This window comes from Tachysurus fulvidraco, chromosome 1 (assembly GCF_022655615.1).
Source record: "Tachysurus fulvidraco isolate hzauxx_2018 chromosome 1, HZAU_PFXX_2.0, whole genome shotgun sequence".
NCBI classification, from domain to species: Eukaryota; Metazoa; Chordata; class Actinopteri; order Siluriformes; family Bagridae; genus Tachysurus; species Tachysurus fulvidraco.
Window position 1 is genome coordinate 32,965,092 of NC_062518.1, and position 21,912 is coordinate 32,987,003.

The 21,912-nt window shown below is 39.8% G+C and overlaps 1 protein-coding gene across 3 annotated transcripts; it reads left to right on the plus strand.

The window, feature by feature from the left end:
• The first annotated feature begins 13,947 nt into the window (after positions 1 to 13,947).
• LOC113635192 (thialysine N-epsilon-acetyltransferase-like) lies at positions 13,948 to 17,931 on the plus strand. 3 transcript variants are annotated; one of them, XM_027134476.2, is made up of 6 exons: positions 13,948 to 14,141; positions 15,932 to 15,983; positions 16,098 to 16,181; positions 16,679 to 16,777; positions 17,202 to 17,242; positions 17,400 to 17,926. In XM_027134476.2, the coding sequence occupies exons 1-6, from the start codon at positions 14,079 to 14,081 to the stop codon at positions 17,574 to 17,576; spliced, it is 516 nt and encodes a 171-aa protein (XP_026990277.1). In that variant the 5' UTR covers positions 13,948 to 14,078; the 3' UTR covers positions 17,577 to 17,926. The 3 variants fall into 3 exon arrangements, with proteins under 3 accessions (XP_026990277.1, XP_026990278.1, XP_026990281.1); XM_027134477.2 differs by lacking the exon at positions 13,948 to 14,141 and adding an exon at positions 15,046 to 15,122 and having other exon boundaries at positions 17,400 to 17,931; XM_027134480.2 differs by lacking the exon at positions 13,948 to 14,141 and adding an exon at positions 15,792 to 15,840 and having other exon boundaries at positions 17,400 to 17,931.
• The last annotated feature ends 3,981 nt before the right edge of the window (positions 17,932 to 21,912 follow it).

Sequence of the window (21,912 nt, forward strand, 5' to 3'; positions counted from 1 at the left end):
CATCCATTAAAGAGCTCATCAGTTCACCATCATCCAATCCTCTGCTGAAAGCTACTGCAAAAGATGGTCTTTTAGCCACTGCTTTCAGGTGCATGAAATGTTAGAGAGAGAATTTTGATATAATTGATCCTGTTGAAATGATTCTTCAGTCTGAAAAAATAGATCTTTCCAAAATATACCCATCTTAAAATCCTTACAACAGCTGCTTAATGAGAAAGACATATTTAATAAAGTAGTTAATGGTTAAACAGGGCAACAAATCATACATGATGGATCTTACAGATCTTTCAAAGATGGTCAACACTTTAAAGATAATGAGTTTCTCTCAGGGACTGAACTCAGACTCTCCTTATATCAGGAAATACTGTAGATGACTTTGAGCTGTGTAAACCATTAGGAACATCACGCAAAAAGCATAACATTTGTGAAGTTTATTGGATCTTAGGAAACCTACCACCAGGCTCCAGTTCATCATTGTCCACAATTCATCTTGCTCTTTTATGTAAAGGTGATGATGTGAAGGCCTTTGGCTATGAAAATTTTTTTTAGCCTCTTGTGAAGGACCACATCACTTTAGAGCAACAATCTGTGTTTGCTAATCAACTGGAAACATTTATCAGAGGTACAATGCAATATGTGTTTGCGGACAGTCTTGTTGCACATGCTTTGGCAGGTTTTGTTGAGAATTTTTCTGGGGAATATTTTTGTAGGTTTTGCAACTCTATGTGCACAGATATTCAGGCAAAAAAGGGCAGAGATTATGTTTTTCCTCACAGATTTGAAGAGCAGCATGATGTATATGTTGCAGATGCATGTGAGAAAGGAGAAGCATGTTGTGATGTAAAAAATGCTTGTCCTTTATCTGAGAACCTGTCATACATTAAAGTCACTGCAAGTTTTCCCCCAGATGTGGCCCATGATCTCCTAGAGGGTATAGTACTGTACATGTTGAGTTGGCTGGGTGCTTTGAAATATTTATAAAGAAGAAATATTTCACCTTTGACCAACTTAATAAGAAAACTTAATTGGAAACAATGTGGTGTCACAGGACATTTCAGGCTGCAATATCTTGATGCTGACTTTGATGATTTTTTTATTCTTACCTCAGCTGTGGATCTCCAAGAAAAATGAACAGTTACAGTGGTAGCACAAGCTGCAGCAATGCTAAGTGCACATGATATCTGTTCTCTTTCTTCAGCAGACACTGATATTCTCTCATCAGCTCCATCTCAGACATTGTCTAGCTTGGCACTTTCTCCAACACCATCAGATGTTTCTTCTGCCTCAGCTTCTGAACCCATGCCTTTATTCACAAAGCTGAGGAGTGAAACCTGGTCAATTAACTTTCCAATTCCTACATTTCCCTTTGAGGTAAAGCTGGAACTACAGAAAGCCAATGAAGAGTTCCCGAATGCTGGTACTTCACTTAACATAAATTCAAAGCCTAAACTAAAATCAGACGTTCTGAAATCCTTGGCTGCCTAAATAGTGAAATACAAAGTGTACCCAAGGTGTGAAGAATATGAAGAGGTTGCAAAAGCACTGATTAAAAAGCATCCAAGCTGTCAAGAAAAGGGATCAGTTGGTGGGTACCATGGCTGGAAAATCAGTCTACAGTGGAAGATAGGAAACTATCCTCATACTCTGCGAGCCGGAGGCTGTCTCGAAGTAAAGATACATTCTTTAAACACAAACATGGTGAAAATACAAATCCAAACCAAAAAGCCTAGGAAGACTGAATTCAATTTTAATCCTGATTATCCGGCTGGAGAGAACAAACAAAGTCTAGAAGAAGAACGTCTAGCATTGCTGTCTGAGGTTCATAAAAAGGACAACGATCAAATTATTAAACAAAAAATTGAAAGAACGTTTGCCTACAGAAGACAAGAATTGAAGATTGTTGCATTTTTGACTTCCAAAGCAGATGGTCAGATCTGTTTAGTAAAGATGAGGTAAAATTTGATTGTATAACTGCATTTAATAGTTTTATGTGGTGAAACAAATAGTAACTAGATTTGTAAAGTTCGTCGCGACAAACTTTGATGTCGGCTTTGACGAAGCAAGTATTGGCAGAGGCCGGTGCTTTTTGGAAGCAACTGAACATATGGGTATGTGTGACTTTTTGAGGCGTGTGGACAGAAAGCTTGTGAAAGCTATGGGACTGCTAGGGTGCAAATACTTTTGTAGGCGATCGGACATGAGCTTGTGACATGATCCAAATGCCCGTGACGCAATTACCCTCATTGTCCTGAGTGTTTTGATATGTCACATGTCCATGTTGTGCAAATTATTGATTTTTACGTGACATCACGTGACGTCATGTGACATGACCAGAATACACGTGAGGCAGTTCCCCTTATTGTGCTGTGTGCTTTGTTATATGACATGTCGAAGTTAAGCTAACTTTTTGATTTAGCATATTTTGTGGGCGGAGCTACACGTGACGTCACATGGTGTTGAGTGTCGTCATCAGAATACCCTGTGGGGTGCCAATACATTTGGTCAAACGTGCCTACTGAGGGTTTGGACATTTCATGTGAATACTGCAGTCATTATTGGATTCTACTTATTATTATACTGCATAGAACAGTACATGTAATAATTCTTAATGTTGAATGAACAATTGATAGATAGATAGATAGATAGATAGATAGATAGATAGATAGATAGATAGATAGATAGATAGATAGATAGATAGATAGATAGATAGATAGATAGATAGATAGATAGATGTGTGGTAAATGTATTGACTGGGGGCCAATACTTTTGGAATGAATGGATTGATAGTGTGGAGTTGATAGTTAGATGTATTGTGAGTCTCCTTTACATCTACAGAGAGCACAGAAGAGAAGCCGTGCCTGAGCTCTGCGCATGCTGAAGAGTCCTGAAGAGTCCTGTTTTGTGTTCAGATGTCATTGAAGAACCCTAAATGTATTTTTTAAACATGAAAGCTGTCTTTACAATAATCCTATGTCTTTTACATCTGTAGATTGCTGCCAAGTTCACTCGAATCAACACCATCCCATTAATTACAATTAATTACAAATTAAAAACATTTATGTCAAAACTGGATTGTTACACAAGCAAGCTGACCAGCATCTACCGAAGAAAAGGAGGACTTGAAAAATATGCATATTAATATGCACATTAATGGCTGCTATTGACCAGGTCTGTGATCTGTATTTATGATGCTTGTAAATAATTTCTACTTTAGCATTGTCATTGCCTTTACTAAATGTCTCTGCTCTTCTACAGAATGATACCATCTCAACTCGGAGAGCTTGCATTGTCAGAGCTTGCATTGTATCTTAATGAAGACTACGAAAACCTCATGAAGGAGTATGCAGTAAGTATTCTCAGGCGGTCTTTTCTGCATAATTAAAGTAAAGAATACTCCCCAAAATCTCTAGAAAATACAATAAAGTGCTCATATATGGGCAAAATTCACATAATATTGTCAAGAAATATAAATACACAAAGTATATTTAACTCAGATGCAACATAATAAAGTAGTCTATTAACGAAAAACCTAAACTGAATAGTTTGTAAGTAACTCACCAAACTTTTTTAGGACGCAGACCCTGAGAATGCACAAAGAGACATGGCAAAATACAGTACAGTCATTGGAATTTACATAATCAGACATCTGCAGAAGTCTGTGATCCATCATCGGATAATGGACTCATTGTGGAGGGAGTGAAAGTGGCGTGGCGATGGCACCAAGGCTTGTGCTCTTCTTTTAGGAGTCATATACAGCTTGAATCTCAGCTTTCCACCAGATCTGAAGTACACTTTTGAGTTCTTTCAGAAAGTGTTACTAGGACTTAATGCACAGAAACTTCCACAAAAAATACAGGTGCTCAAAAACAACCTTGCTGATTGAATCAGTACATCTTCATTTCTTTTTTTTTCCCCAAGACCTGTGACATTTACTGTAAATGGTCTGTGCTTTTAAAAATTAGGGGACAGTTTTAATGTTACGGTTGTTGATTGCACCAAATCCTGAATTATGCAACCTTTTGGGGCATTCTGCCTGTCTTGAGCAGACTGTTTGTTTTATTGTTTTTAGGAACTGTGAAGTTAAAATTGTATTTGCAGTTGTTTACAGAAAAATTGATGCCAGTTTTAAGTTTTCCTTTATGAATGGCTTTAAACTTTTTAAATATCAAAAAGTTGAATGCTGCAGCATTTTGTGGCATGCTCCCAGACTTTAACAAAATCCTCATTCATTCATTAATTCATTCATTCATTTTCTACCGCTCATCTGAACTACTCGGGTCACGGGGAGCCTGTGCCTATCTCAATGTCATCGGGCATCAAGGCAGGATACACCCTGGACGGAGTGCCAACCCATTGCAGGGCACACACACTCTCATTCACTCACGCAATCACATACTACAGACAATTTTCCAGAGATGCCAATCAACCTACCATGCATGTCTTTGGACCGGGGGAGGAAACCGGAGTACCCGGAGGAAACCCCCCGAGGCACGGGGAGGACATGCAAACTCCACACCCTCAAGGCGGAGGCAGGAATCGAACCCCCAACCCTGGAGGTGTGAGGCGAACGTGCTAACCACTATGCCACCATGCCACCCACTTTAACAAAATTTTCTTATTAAATTAATTATGTATTAATTAAGTAAAATTACTTATGACCTTGTGAAAAATGTTTACCATTGAAATTATTATGTTGTGGTCCAATTGTTTCTAAGGACCTCGTTGTCTATTGAAAGGCCTTGAAAAAAAATAAATGTCTTTTTTTTTTGGAAATATGCTGGTGATTATTTAATTATTAGCTCAAAAAGTGGACAAAAGAAAGTAAATAAAATCTATAAAACATGCGTTCGCCTTACGTATTAAACGTTTGTAAATGTAACATAAAATTAAAGTAAAATGTACATACTGTATAACTAATGGGTAATAGTGACAAATTTGAATTGTGTGGATTTACTCAAAAACATTTAACTGAATTTCTTTTGTTCACAACTAACTAAATTGTTTATTGTTAACAAACAGTAAGTTAATAACTCAACCTATTTGCATGGAGCCACTTGACACTACTTTTTTATGTAAATCCAACAAATCGTTTTTTTGAGTGTGGTCTATGGACATGTTAGAGAAAATTATTTCACGTAATGTGAAGTAGTAAGATTAGTAAGAAATGCACAATTAAAATGAAAACATATTAGTAAAATTCACTTGTTATACTTTATCTAAATGTCTGTTTAGATCATTGTGTGTAAATGGTACCAGGATTGCATTTTGCTCTAGTGGTCTATTTATCTACGTATCCTCACAGGGGTATTGTTTTTGGGTGGAACACATCTGTGTGCAAGTGTAACAATGTGTAGATTCTTTTTATGATTTATACTCCATCAGCACTTAACTGCTAATAAGGTTTAAATCATTTGCATTAACATTTTTGATAACCTGCTGTACATATTATTTGAGTTTCTGAGCGGATGATTCTGGTTTGAAGACTCCATTTACAAGTTGCGCACAAAAATGAATGCAAATAGCTTTTTGCAAATAGCAAATGAATGCAAATAGCAAAAAGATTTTAGCGCCAAAATGATTCTTAGCAGGCACGAATACAATATACAATTCTGGCAGTGGTGATTGGTGCGCTCAAGGGAGTAAGTGTGATTTTGACATTGGTGGGGACATAAATAAAATTGGTCTGCAGAGCCGCATTGTCACAAAAGTATAAAAGCTTATCGCTTTTTGATCGACTTGAACAATAATTAAAATAGTATTTTTTGTGCCATAACTTTATTTATTAAGGTTACACAGATCAAAAACAACAGATATACAATAGGTCTATTTTATTTTTTACTTTTTTATGATGCCAGTAAGAATTCTAGCAGGGCAAGTAAAACAAGAACGGTACATTTCCTGAAGAAAATGTGAATGGTGCTTGCACGTGGCAAGTTCCCCTCATCGTGCTAAGTGTTTTGATACAGTAAATGACATGTCCATGTTGTGCTAACTTTTTGATTTCGCTTATTTTGGGGGCGGGGCTACACGTGACGTCACCAAAACACACGGTATTATTACTTAATTTTGTGAATTAAACAACAATATATATTTATATGTACTATATAATTGGTAACTAGCCACATCATAAAAAAACTGAGAGCTTAGTATGTACTGTACTGAAACTTGCTATTTGAGCAAGCCAAACACATGTCTACGTCTGTCATTACCAGAAATAAACTGCTGGCATATTTGTTTCACATCGATTTTGTCCAGTTTGTCCTGGTGGACATGGCAAACAGCAATACTGTTCAGTCTCACTTGTGTCATTGTCAGACCTGCCAACCTTGGAAAGATTTTTGGAGTAGCAACTTACTGCAGCGACGCGGCGCAAGGTCAGGCACATGTGCTGGTCAGTGTTGATTAAGTTCACAAGCTCACACATCACAACTTTTTACTACATTTTCCCTATATAAATACTGGCAAATAAAGTAAAATTTGATCTGTGCGTAAAACTTAAACTTGAGGCACAACACCGGTCAAGAACTTCTGAGGGGCATATACTCGCTTCTTTTTATATTTGCTTCCCTCTCCCTCTCTGTCAGTATCCTCATCTGACATCATGTGTATTACTAACTGCAAGACACACACACCACACACACATCATCCCCTTGTTTTTCATAATAGGTTTCCACGCGCATTTGCGTGAAAACACTTTGTACATTATTAATATGTTTTAAGGCACAAATGGCATGTAAGAAGATTTGCATTTTACAGTACTGATGTGCAAAATGTACAATAACAATACTTGGCTGCTACTAAAATAAAGAGTATAACGTTATGTGCATGATCCTTTGTGTATAATATCTGCATACTATTTTAACAACTCTTTATATATTGCCATAAATCTAATGAACTAAACAGTAACTTCATATCTGACAACACATACATGTGTTAATTTTCTCAGCAATAATGCAAGACTCTAGACTTCACTATGGTTTTGACTGGCTGATCATATAATAATACCTCCCTCATCATTTCTACTTTCTGCTTCTATTTCCCTGCTTCTCAAAAAAAATCTGATGTCCATCAGATGTGATGTACAGTGGCCAGTAACAATCGAGTCAGAATACGATTGATATTTAAAAAATTACATTAGTGTTAAAATATGTTAAAATATGTCCTCAGTTGTGGGTGTTGTTGTGATGGTGTGCAGTTCTATACTGTGTGAATGAGTAGGTCACAAGGGGGAACTGAGGGTATGGGTTAATTAAGTAAACGCGTTTGCGTTAATTGGTTTGTCCTAAAGGAGTTACGGTTTCCTTTTTTATGTTGTTGAACTGTCTGATCGTGAGACTGATGTGCAGACGGTGGAAAAATAAATATGCCTAGAAAGGCTAAAGGCAACCTGTCTCTGTCATCCATTTGCCATCCGAATACAACGCTAGCCGCAACAGTGCTATAGCACAACTCAACAGGTTATGGGCCCAGGAGTTGTTCGGAAAAGTTTGTTGTTTTCCATCGTTTAGAAAGTTGCGACGGACAGCATGCTAACATGGCGGAACAACAGAGGATGCACAGTTTTCCTCGACTGATGTTCGTTGGAGATGAGACTAAGTATGAACTTTGGGAAACCGAAATGTTGGGACATTTTCATTTATCAGGATTAAAAGACACAGTGTTAAATGAACCGCGGTCGGAAGCTGAGATAGCAGCGGATGCAAAGAAAAATGCTGACGCATATGCTGAATTGATTTTACTGTTAGATAACAAAAGCCTCTTGTTAGTTATGAGAGATGCCCCCAACAATGGAAGAAAAGCTCTGGAAATACTGAGAGGGTATTACACAGGGAAGGGAAAGCCCCGCATAATCAGCTTGTACACTATGTTGACGTCGCTACAAAAAGAAAACGATGAGAGTGTAATGGACTATATCATCAGAGCAGAGATCGCTATCACAGCACTGCGTAACGCAGGTGAAACGTTAGGAGATGGACTACTAGTGGCTATGGTCTTAAAGGGATTACCGAAGAGTTTTAAGCCATTTGCAATACACGTGGCACATACAGATGATAAAATCACGTTTGCTGAGTTCAAGACTAAACTACGTAATTTGGAAGAAACAGAAAAGATAAAAGCAATTGAGTTGAGCGACAGTGTGATGAAGACTCAAGGAAAAGCTGGACAACGACCTGCAAAGACGAGCGCACGTGACTGGAGCAAAGACGACGGCGAGATAGTATGCTTCAAGTGCGGTACCAAAGGTCATCGAGCTAGAGGATGTCGACAGAAAGTGTGGTGTAGTATCTGCAAAAGAGACACACACAAAGACGCAACGTGTAGGCGTAAAGACATTAAAGACAAAAAGGATGGCGCAGAGAGGGGCGGAGCTGTCAACTGATCACCACCTGGTGGTGAGTTGGATCCGATGGCGGGGGAGGAAGTTGGACAGACTTGGCAGACCCAAATGTACTGTGAGGGTCTGCTGGGAACGTTTGACAGAGTCTCCGGTCAGAGAGATCTTCAACTCCCCCCTCTGGAAGAGCTTCAACCAGATCCCGAGGGAGGTTGGAGACATGTTCTCCACCTCCATTGTCGACGCGGCCGTTCGGAGCTGTGGCCGTAAGGTCTCCGGTGCCTGTCGTGGTGGCAATCCCCGAACCCGGTGGTGGACCCCGGAAGTAAGGGATGCCATCATGCTGAAGAAGGAGTGGTTACGGAGGCAAAAACTCGGGTCTGGGAGGAGTTCGGTGAGGCCATGGAGAAAGACTATCGGCTGGCCTTAAAGAAATTCTGGCAAACCGTCCGGCGCCTCAGGAGGGGAAAGCAGTGCCCTGCTCACACTGTTTACAGTGGGAGTGGGAATCTGCTGACTTCGACTGGGGACATCCTCGGACGGTGGAAGGAATACTTTGAGGTTCTCCTCCGACATGTCTTCCACTGAGGAAGCAGAGGGCGGGGGCTCAGTTGTGGACTCGTTGATAACCCAAGCTGAGGTCACTGAGGTAGTTGAGAAGCTCCTCAGTGGCAAGGCACCGGGGGGTGGATGAGATCCGCCCTGAGTACCTCAAGTCTCTGGATGTTGTGGGGCTGTCTTGGTTGACACGTCTCTGCAACATCGCATGGAGTTTGGGGAAAGTGCCTCTGGACTGGCAGACTGGGGTGGTGGTCCCTCTGTTTAAGAAGGGGGACCGGAGGGTGTGTTCCAACTATAGGGGGATCACACTCCTCAGCCTCCCCGGAAAAGTCTATGCCAGAGGAGACTATGCCAGAGGAGAATTCAGCCGATAGTCGAACCTCGGATTCAGGAGGAACAATGCGGGTTTCGTCCCGGTCATGGAACACTGGACCATCTCTATACCCTCGCCAGGTTGCTGGAGGGTTCATGGGAGTTTGCCCAACCAGTTCACATGTGTTTTGTGGATTTGGAGAAGGCTTTCGACTGTGTCCCTCGTGGTGACCTGTGGGGGGTGCTCTGGGAGTATGGGGTCTGGGGCCCTCTGTTAAGGGCTGACCGGTCCCTATATGACCAGAGCAGGAGTTTGGTTCGCATTGCCGGCAGTAAGTCAGACTTGTTCCCGGTGCATGTTGGACTCTGGCAGGGCTGCCCTTTGTCACCGGTCCTGTTCATTACTTATATGGACAGGATTTCTAGGCGCTGTATGGGGCCGGAGGGAGTCCGGTTTGGGGACCACAGGATTTCGTCTCTGCTTTTTGCAGATGATGTTGTCCTGCTGGCTTCCTCAAACCAGGACCTTCAGCGTGCACTGGGACGGTTTGCAGCCGAGTGTGAAGCGGCGGGGATGAGAATCAGCACCTCCAAGTCCGAGGCCATGGTTCTCAGTCGGAAAAGGGTGGCTTGCCCCCTTCAGGTTGGTGGAGAGCTCCTGCCTCAAGTGGAGGAGTTTAAGTATCTTGGGGTCTCGTTTACGAGTGAGGGAAGGATGGAGCGGGAGATCGACAGACGGATTGGCGTATCTTCTGCAGTGATGCGGTCGATATACCGATCTGTTGTGGTGAAGAAAGAGCTGAGCCATAAGGCGAAGCTCTCTATTTACCGGTCGATCTACGTTCCTACCCTCACCTATGGTCATGAGCTTTGGGTCATGACCAAAAGGACGAGATCCCGGATACAGGCGGCTGAAATGAGTTTCCTCCGCAGGGTGGCTGGGCGCTCCCTTAAAGATAGGGTGAGGAGCTCGGTCACTCGGGAGGAGCTCAGAGTAGAGCCGCTGCTCCTCCACATCGAGAGGAGTCAGCTGAGGTGGCTCGGGCATCTGTTTCGGATGCCTCCTGGACGCCTCCCAGGGGGGGGTTCCGGGCATGTCCAACCGGGAGGAGGCCCCGGGGAAGACCTAGGACACACTGGAGGGACTATGTCTCTCGGCTGGCCTGGGAACGCTTCGGTATTCCCCCGGGAAGAGCTGGAGGAAGTGTCTGGGGAGAGGGAAGTCTGGGCATCCCTGCTTAGACTGCTGCACCCGCGACCCGGCCCCGGATAAGCAGTAGAAGAAGAAGAAGAAGAAGAAGAAGGATGGTGCAAGTAAAGCTTCAGATGATGTCGAGGACTACGCGTTCAAGATGAGAGACAGAGGGACTGATGTCCAGCGGCAACCGACATGTAGCATTCAGGAAAAAGGTCTAATGGTGGACATGGGGGCTACGTCTCATATCATCACAGACATAACTATGTTTAAGAGTTTCGACAGCACATTCAGGCGAGAGACACACAGTGTAGAGCTGGCGGACAGCACTCGATGCAACGGAGTCGCTCAGAGGAGGGGAAATGCTGAGGTTTCTCTCATCGACAGCAGAGGACAGCAATGCAAGGCGGTGCTTAAAGACGCTTTGTTTGTACCGTCATACCCCCAAAGCATCTTTTCAGTGAAGGCAGCGACCACTAGTGGGGCTACAGTTGTTTTTAAAGAGGATAAAGACACCCTGATAACCAGAAACGGTACCAGATTTAACATGCACGTATACGCTAAGTTGTATTATTTGCATACAGGAACTGAATCTAATGACAAGTGTAATGCATGCCACGACATACAAACATGGCACGAGATTTTAGGACATTGTAACTATGATGATGTTATTAAGCTACAGGATGTTGTTGAAGGTATGCAGATCAAAGGTAAAATAAACAGACCAGAACAAGAGTGTGAGGTGTGTATTCAGGGAAAGTTTGTCCAAACCAGAAATAGAGATCCGGACACCAGAGCAAAGGCTCCATTACAGATGGTACATACAGACCTTGCAGGCCCAGTAGCCACAGAGTCGATAGACAGTTACAAGTATGCGCAGTCATTCACTGATGAATACTCGAGCGCTGTGTTCATATATTTCCTAAAAAGGAAAAGTGACACCATACAGGCTACAGAAAAATTCCTGGTGGATGTAGTGCCGTATTTTGAAGTGACAAATCGTAGCAGCGTACTTTGACGTCTAAATGCGTATCTGCTACACAAAATGAGTAAAGGTTGGCAGGTCTGCATTGTTGTTCTGAGCCAGGTTTTTAGTCTTTGGAGAGCACTAAAACTTCTTTCAGCCTCAGCTGATGACCACTAAAAGCAGCCTGACAAGGGTTTCAACTTGATCAAACAGGCCTCTCAGTTCAACTGACATATTCCTCTTAGAATATTAGCCACTTCAGTACTAGATCTAAAAGTGTTTCTAGAGCGAAACATGGCTAGCTGGACTTTTAGATTGTCTCTGTTCAGTTCTGGATACTGATCAACAATGTCACTCACTTCTCCAGTCAGTAGAGTTTCCTCTAAATGCAGAACATCTAGATCTGGTGCACTGAACCTGTTCCTATAAGCTGAACATCAACACTATCTAGCATTTTATAGAACTCTTCTGTAATGCACCACCGGTGACATGGCAATGTGCTGGCTTGCCCCTCCAGTGTATCGCCTTGGTGGATGTCTTTGGTGAGGAATGGGCTTTATTAAAAACCTCCTGAAAACGTTCCTCATTTCTTTTGCCTTGTAAAGTGGTCTTGATGCACTCTATTGCACTTCTAATTCCTGCAACAGGTTCAGTCCGTTTTTGCAGAGATTTGTTCAGACACTCCAATTCCTCAATTACTTCTAATGCCAGAAAGAGTCCAAGCACAGTTTTACCCTTTTCAAACCTCTCTCGCAGTCCACTTGCCCTCACACCTGTGTTAGATCCATTTGATGCAATCCATTTGAAACACTCTCATACTGAGACAGCATTGCTTTGATTGCTTTTCCTCGCACTGTCCACTTGGTTGGACACAGTGGTCTGAGTGATTTTGAGTGTCTGTCTGATATTCCACTATTTAAGTGACTGTTTTAGATATACACAAATTCATACACACTAATGTTTAAATTTGCAACTCATCCGGTTAATATGGGATTGTAATGTGAAAAACACTACCCCTGAATCGATGTGTGACACAACATTCCCCGTATTTTGTGCATAAAACTGTTTTTATAAGAATACTTTCTTCCCAGGGGCGGTTCTAGACCTTCTTTAGGGTGGCTTCAGCCCCCCCCTGTCTGTGATCTCAGCCACCCTAAAACTATAAGTATAATTTTTACTTTCAAAAATAAACAATAAAAATTACGTTAAAATGCAGGACATGTCGTCGATGGGAAAGAAAATTATTTATCAGTTTGATCCAAGAGCGAATTTTTTTACTTTGCTTTTACGCGCGTGCGTTGAAGTCTTTCAAAAGTGCGTCTTCAGCTGTCTGCTTTATCTGAACCGAGAAGCACAGGCATGCGCGTGCACGCGCAGTCAGAGCTGGAGGCATTTATGTATAACGTTAATCAGCGGAAAGCCGCAAAGACAGTGAAATTTCACTATTCCTATTAGCAGAGTTGATAGCACAAACAAAATATTAATGCAAACAATCCATTCAATAATAAATAAAAATAACATTTATTGATTTGGGCTTTGTCTTGTGAATATTTTTTTTTATTAATGACTGCATTCATTGGACACACTGTTTGTAGAGAATTCACACATACATTAACTGGTTTGATTCGAGACTAGCATCATTACATCATGCAAACAATTTTGGTGTCCACTTTTGCCATTTTAAATAATACCATAACTTTTGGCTTACTGTGTAGTCATATAATAAATCTTCTTTTTAAATTCTCACTGAGGGCTAAGCCCCCCAAAGATGAAATCCTAGAACCGCTCCTGTTTCTTACTCTCATACCGGTAGCCTGCATATTTCTTCATACAACGGAATAGCTGCAGCCTTTAACACATTAGCGAGAAAGACAAAGCTAATCCAAGGCAAAGGCCAATCCTTTTAGAGAGGTGAGTTACAGAGGTGGGACTCATTGCAGGGGGTTGCTCTGTAAACCGTTTGTGTTCAACAAGTTGTGCTTTTTTTTAACAAACGCCGTTTTTCATCTTATTTAATGATTCCTGGATAAATGTTACATGAAATAAGAAAAAACGCACAAGACACAGACGGACATCAGTGGTTATGTATAAATATATATACATATATATAGGCTTGGTCGAATTATTGCTAGGGACAATTGAGTGTTCCCTGGATATTGAGAATACCGGTGGCTTAGTGGGTAGCACGTTCGCCTCACACCTCCAGGGTTGGGGTTCGATTCCCGCCTCCGCCTTGTGTGTGCGGAGTTTGCATGTTCTCCCCGTGCCTCGGGGGTTTCCTCCGGGTACTCCGGTTTCCTCCCCCAGTCCAAAGACATGCATGGTAGGTTGATTGGCATCTCTGGTGAAAAATTGTCCGTAATGAGTGTGTGTGCCCTGCGATGGGTTGGCACTCCGTCCAGGGTGTATCCTGCCTTGATGCCCGATGACGTCTGAGATATGAACAGGCTCCCCGTGACCCGAGGTAGTTCGGATAAAGCGGTAGAATGAGTGAGTATTCTTAGGTGCCACCACTATTTTGCAGAACAGCTTTAACACACACACACACACACACACACACACACACACACACACACACACACACACACACACACACACACACACACTTCTTACCCACACCCCTGGATTTCTTGGAGTATGTGTATGTGTAAAGGTTATAAGGTAAAGGTCTGTGTCCGTTTGTCAGTGTGATTATAACGCGGACTGAAATGGACGTCTCGATCCGTGTCGCCACCATTGAGGACTGTAAAGACATCAGGCGCATGATGTCAGTAAGTAAGCAGTTGTGTCTTTTTCTTAGGTTTATGCAACAATTGATATTTATTTACAGCAATTTGTTCAATTCACTGGTCAGTTCATCTTTTCCGTCTTTTTCCCACTGCATCTGCTAAAATTAGATCAAGAGCAAATGATCTTTGTGTTGGACTTTCAGGGCTTTAACTTCAAACGAAAGAATTGTTCAGAGCCACCTGACTTGAAGTGAGGCCATTCCTCAGAAAACGCCAATACCCAAAAACACAAGCTGCGTCGCATTATTATTATTTTATTTTTATTATCTATCTTTTCAGTAAAATAATGACACTACAGTACATACACTGGTAAAAAATGATGTGTTGGATATACTTAAAATATTTATGCACCACTTTTGAATCACACTTTTTAAGTAAACCCAACTTGGAAAAAAATTACTTAAAATTAACAAGAAAACCGTTCTTACATGTACTTAAATTTTTGGGTACACACAACATTGTTTATTTAAAAATATATGTAACATGATAGAATCTACTAAGCAATTGCAAGTTAAGTTAACTTAAAATTTAAGCTCATTTATGTTAAAAAAAAAAAGACAATTAATTGAGTTGAACCAATGTAAAATTTTAACTTATTGTAGATTATCAGCTATTGGTCTGCATATTGCACTGCTGCTTTAATGGGTTAAACACAGAGCACAAATTCCTCGTATGGGTCACCATGTCACTTCACTAAAATAAATTACACATGCAAATCACACAAAATAAAGCATTTCACTTGCATTCATTCCATCCATCCATTCCAACCTTTCCCTGTTGAACTTCATGTATACCTTGAGTGACAGGTGTCTTGTCCAATGATCGGTAAGTGTTCCAATCACAAACTATACCAACCTCTTCCTGGTTGTCTAAATTGTCGTTGTGTTTTCGGATTTGGTAATGTGTTTTGCACTTCTCGGCCACCGTAGGAAACACATGAATAGCTGTGGCGCCCCCTAAAGGGTAAAGCCAAAAATTGATTGATTGATTGATTGATTGATTGATTGATTAATTGTTTGTTTGTTTTAGGGGTCAAGCCCTGAAGGGGCGTAGACACCTATTGTTATTGTTAATTTTCTTATTATTATTATTATTATTCTTCCTCTTCTGTCATTGAAGTCAATGGCAGCCCATAGAACCGTACGTAGGAAAGTTATGTAAGTTGGCTCACATGTAGAGGCCAATCTTATAAGTTACTATAACTGCTGACTCGTAAGGCCTACAGACAAAATTCTATGCTAATATCAGAATCAGAATCAGCACCACAGTGACACACACACTCACTCACTCACTCACACACACATAGACACACACTCTCACACTCACTCTCACACACACTCACACACACTTGCATGTCCTTTGGTATGTAGCATCTGGAGACACCCGAGACAAAAAGTTATCAAAAGCTTTTTGATAGACCAATGCCTTCTCGTATACCGTGGCAACATGCATGGTGGCGAGCACGCCAAAACAGACGTGAGGCCGTATCTTCGCAAAACCTAAGCGTGTCGACACGAAACTTGGTATATGTCATTATAGTCATGACCTGAGGGTGCATGCAACGTTTCGTGACAGCGCCACCTAGTGGCCACGAGATTTTAAAAACTATGCCATATCGCTACGAAACTTGGTATGGTTCATCAGTGACATGTTCTGAGCGCATCTGATCGGCTTGACCCCGGTATCACTGCTTGCAGCTGTATTTATCATTATTACTATTATTATAATACTATTATTTATTTGTTTGTTGTTTTTTTGTGTGTGTCTCACAGGAGCTTGCAGAGTATGGGAAAATGACAGATCATATTACACTTACACAAAAAGGTATATTAAATGAAATTATATAAATAAATAGTATATATAATTAAAGTTGATTTTGGTATTGTGTTTACATGTTATGCGTGTCATTAATAAAATACTGTTTATTCCTCATTTTAGACCTAGAACAGGATGGGTTCTCTAAAAACCCATTTTTCCATGTGATAATCGCTGAGGTTCCAGAAAAATACAAGACCAAAGATGGTGAGAATGTGAGCAAATGTGCTGACGTAAATGTGCTAGTAAAGACATAGTCTTCACTATGTTGGCTTTCTTTCTTTCTTTCTTTCTTTCTTTCTTTCTTTCTTTCTTTCTTTCTTTCTTTCTTTCTTTCTTTCTTTCTTTCTTTCTTTCTTTCTTTACTTACATACTTGATAAGTGATTAAGCTAAATGGGGAAAAGAATAAAGATAACATAGATGTCTATTCGTTCCAGGATTTTGAAATAGTTTTATTTCACACTGTTTCTAAAGAGAAATTCTTAATGAATCACCTAGTTTGACACTCCGCAGAGCTCTTTGGGGTTGTAGGAGACTGAACCATTTTTCTATGAATGGGGCCATGCATGTCATCTGTAACTATATATTGAAGCTACATGTCTACATAATAGTTTTTCTTACTATTATTTTTGGTTTCTTTTATGTCAAAGAAATAAGACATTTCAGTCTCTGAAAAAAATATGTATGCAAATGTCTGTTTCAGGACATACGAAAATAGGATTTTCCATGTATTTCTACATTTATAGCTGGAAAGGAAAAGCTGTGTTTATGGAGGACTTGTACGTGATGCCAGAGTTTAGAGGTAATTGTAGAGCCTTTGTTGCTGCTTTGATTTAATAAACTATTCAACACCATCTTAAAACAGCAGTTCAGAATGTCCTGATGTCTGCACTTTTAGTAAAAAATTATCCTACTAACTCCTTAAAGGTACCTCACCTCTAGGAAAACTTTTACAGGTATTTTGTGGAGCCCTACAACCAGAGATTTTTCTTTCAGAAAGTAGAACTCCTTTAGAAATTCAGAACCATTAACCACCAAAACAACCCCAATGTATCTTTTAATTCTAATTGTACATTACAGTATGTGCAGCATGTTGTCAGTTATCACAGGCAATAATTCAGTCACATTGCCCTCTACTGAGTAAACAACAGAAAATATGTTTTTTGCCCAGACCTTTATCCGAAATAATATCTGATCTAGTTGTAATTTCATGTTCTTCATTGCAGGAAAGGGCATTGGCAAAGCATTGATGAGTAAAGTTGCACAGGTCAGGGATGTTTTCTAAGTGTCTGTTTTGTAGCTATTAGAAGTGTTTATGCAATATATAAGAAATTACATTAATATTTGTATTCAAAATTAATATGTATAATACTGTGTCATAAATTTTGTTATTGTTCATTTTGGGTCATTTGGGACTATATCAGCTGGGACAGGCTGCTGACTGCACTCAGCTCAAGTTTACTGCGTTGAACTGGAACAAGACAGCGCTGGACTTCTACCTGAATCAGGGTTGTGTGGACCTGACCTCTGACCTGGGTTACCATTACCTTTGCTGTCATGGGGATGCCTTTCAAAAAATGGCTGATAAAGGATCTGGTTAATTTCCGATTCATTACTTCTATGCCTAACTAAACTTCAGAAGGTTTTGGTCCAGCACAATATTTGGTTGTTTTTTTTTTTTGAAAGGCCACATGAAAAAAAAATATATATATATCAAAATTCATAGCCAATGTCATATGTGTGGTGGCCTGAGAAAACCCAGATGTTGCTATGACTAAATTCTGGAAAACAGCAAATAATTAGATTAAAAAAGGTCTCAAAACGAATGAAGTTGTCAGATAACTAATTTTAGTCTATATGAAAATTATTACAAAACCGAAAAATTACAATAATAAAACTACAATCAAGACAATCATGTAGTATGTATTTTTACCTGCAAAATTACAAAAATAAAAGAAATATTTATGTACACCATGTAAATCTATTATTCTGTTATGTTGTCAGCATGTAAAACTGAGATGCAAAGCAGTACCATAGTTGAGAAATTATAATGAAAATAATGGCATGTTAGTGAAAAGTAAAAGGCATTATAAATAACCTGCTTTTAAGTCTATTTAGATCAGTGTGTGTAAATGGGACCAGGTTTGCACTTTGCCCTAGTGGACTGTTTATCCTTTTCTCTCAGATGTTTCTCTGACTGTAAATATTGTTATGCAAGATATCTCTGTTGCCTAGAGGTGCTTGAGAGATTTAGAGGAGGCTCGGTTAGAGGATGGGTTGATGTCCGTGCACAAACGAACCTTTTCAAAAGACCAAAATACACCTTCCCAAGTTATAATCATTGTGTGGCACATATCTTTGAGCCAGGATTGTGAAAGTATCTCAACTGTGAACTGCGTCTCCATACTGTCAGTGCTGCTCAGTGTACTGAAAGTGGACTAACGTGGAATTCATGCAGAGGTGAAGTGCTGCCACCCTGTGGTTCATAGGAAAATATTCTTGGAAAGCTACCACTACTACTACTACCACTACTACCATTACTACTAGTAGTAGTAGTAGTACTAATACTAAAACTACTACTACTACTAAAACTACTACTACTACTACTACTACTACTACTAATAATAATAATAATAATAATAATAATAATAATAATAATAATAATAGTAATAATGCAGACAAATTGAAGGTTGGTTTACAAACGAAGTGGACAGATTGACAAAAGACAAAACAGATTTACAAAGAATACCTTCACACTAACAGAAAATAAGATTTACACAAGCTATAAGTGCAATAAATGAAATAATAATATAGTAATTTTGTTGTTTAACAATACACAGATAGACATAAATGTAAAATAGACATTATGTAGGCATTCATAGAATACACAGGCCACAACACATGAGATCAGAACTTAATTTTCTATACAGAGGTGATAAATTAAAGCAGATCACTTCACTACTTGTCACTGGCCCTAATTTTTATATCGTAAACTCACATAGTGGAAGAAGCTTTTTTTTATTTCCGCATGATCAAACATTATAAACTGTACTGAGCTTTGCGCTTTTATTCACGACCTTTCACTCGATCAGACACTAAACTGGCTATCATGACTCATGAATTGAACTTCATTTGACTCATTTGATCAATCATGTGAATGTCACAGTTATGAGACAAAATGCTTTATTGCATTTTTGTCTGTTAAACAATGGTTCGCATGTTTATCTTTGCAAACTGTCTGGGAGTGTGCCCAAAGGCATCATATTAAATGTAGCACACAGATGTGGTGCCAGCTGTTTTGTTGTGTGTCCTCGATGTTAAATTACATTAACTTATTAAATTACATAAAAATTGCCAATTTTAAACAATATGAAAATACACACATTGTATCTTAACTATTAAAATGATTTTAACAGCAACTTCTAAAAGTATGTGCAACTTGTACAGCTTGTAACAGCCTAAATGCATCTTTGGCAATCTTGGGTTGTTATTTCCACCAAAATAAAAATCGCAGACAGACCTCTGAGGGTCCCTGGATTCTATTTAAGAACAGCTGTCCTAAACAATAAAAATTATATTTGTTTCATATTTATAACAGATATCTCCCAATTCCTTAGTGCTTTCAACTCACAATGTTCCTGTTACAGCCATGGAAATAGATTAGACAAAATTACTTCATACTTGTGTGGGCCACAGGGGGTGACTGCGCACTGTGCCCTACCCCAGAAACACTCCTTGGTTGTCTTCTACACCCACAATTTCCTGACTGTGACCCTACCTACAGATTCCCCTATGTGCACACTCTTTTATAGTTTGTGTTAGTACATGGAAGAGCCAACACAACAACAGCAACAAGATGTTACACCTCCGTATTTGTTTAGGTGTCTCTTAGCAACAATAAGCCACATGATTTCTTGTGAGGTTTTGATTAAGCAGCAAGTTGTGCAACAAATGATCCCTAGTCATTAGAATGTGATTGTCAGTTATTCATGGTATGATACCCAGTGTTATAATGTACTTTATAATTTTTCTGTTGTAGAAAAACAAATAAATAAACAAAATCACTAAACAGACACACCTGTCTGTGGCCAAGTGAAGCCCAGCAAATGTACTTCAACCTATCCAGTCACACACTTCTTCGTGTTTGTTTTGCTCTCTGTGTGACTTGTAATAATAATAATAATAATAATAATAATAATAATAATAATAATAATAATAATAATAATAATAAAAATAATAATAAGATTATTATTAGTATTATTTTTTATTTTATTTATTAATTATTTTTTTAATTTTATTTTATTTCATAAAATGCCCAATATCAGGGCATTAACTATAGCTATAACTATAACGATTGAGTGATATCTGACAGTTTTTCCTTATATGGCAATCCAAAACACAAACTAAAATCTGAAAGAAGAACAAAATTTTTAGGAACTAACAATTGCATAATAGGACTCAAACCCATTCATATGATTCACAGTACAGCAGGATGCCTTGTTTTTGCCATCCCATGAGGACCCACGTCATACACTCTGTGACTCCCACCACTGGCTTGATGATGCTCATATACAAGACCTTGCCTGGAGCAATACACCCCTACTCAACACTTCCGTGAGGTTTATGTTCCCTCTCGCAACCTGTGATCAATTAACGACTATTGCATGGTAGGGTCACGATGACCCGTTCCAAAACATTCAAACTAGTGTAGTAGTGGTACTATTGCTTCTATATCCTCATGTGTTCCTTTAGATAAAAACATGTGCCAATGAGCAATGCAATCTAAGTTTTATTGTTGTACGTAAGAACAAGACTGTGTGAATGAGTGTGGGTTGTTTTGTGTGTGTGTGTGTGTGTGTGTGTGTGTGTGTGTGTGTGTGTGTGTGTGTGTGTGTGTGTGAGAGAGAGAGAGAGAGAGAGAGAGAGAGAGAAAGAGAGAGAGAGTGAGTGGAAAGGGTGCATGATTGTGTGAATGAGTGTGTGAATAAATGTGTGTGTGTGTGTGTGTGTGTGTGTGTGTGTGTGTGTGTGTGTGTGTGTGTGCGTGCGTGCGTGTGTGTGTGTGTGTGTGTGTGTGTGTGTGTGTGTGTGTGTGTGTGTGTGTGTGTTTTTTTGTGTGTGTGTGTGTGTGTGTGTGTGTGTGTGTGTGTGTGTGAGAGAGAGAGAGAGAGAGAGAGAGAGAGAGAGAGAGAGAGAGAGAGAGTGGAAAGGGTGCATGCATGTGTGAATGAATGTGTGAATAAGTGTGTGTGTGCGTGTGTGTGCGTGTGTGTGTGTGTGTGTGTGTGTGTGTGTGTGTGTGTGTGTGTGTGTGTGTGTGTGTGTGTGAGTGCAAAGGGTGCATGATTGTGTGAATGAGTGTGTCAATAAATGTGTGTGTGTGTGTGTGTGTGTGTGTGTGTGTGTGTGTGTGTGTGTGTGTGTGTGTGTGTGTGTGTGTGTGTGTGTGTGTGTGAGTGAGTGAGTGGAAAGGGTGCATGATTGTGTGAATGAATGAGTGAATAAGTGTGTGTGTGAGATGAGTCAGTCTGTGAGTTCGAGCAGGTGAGTATTTGAGTGAGTGCATGTTATTCCTTATCTTGTATGGATTTGCTAATTAAATCACTGAAAATTCACATTACATTAAAAAAAAAAAAAAAAATCCGGTTAAAACAGGGCTAGAAACAACCATGTATCTGACTATCAATTACAGCTCAGGGAACCGCAGATTTATAATGACTCTAATCAACTAACCAGTTTTAATTGTTTATAATACATTTATTGACATGGCCAATTTACAGTCAGGGTTCTATATATTAAACATGACAAGACAGTACAAGGATGTTGAAAAAAGTAGAAAAGATTAAATTTTGCTGAAATGTTCGACTCGCTCGTTTTTGAGAATCGCTTGGCTCGTTTAGCCTATAAGAGTGGTTGAAAAAGAACCGATTCTTTTGC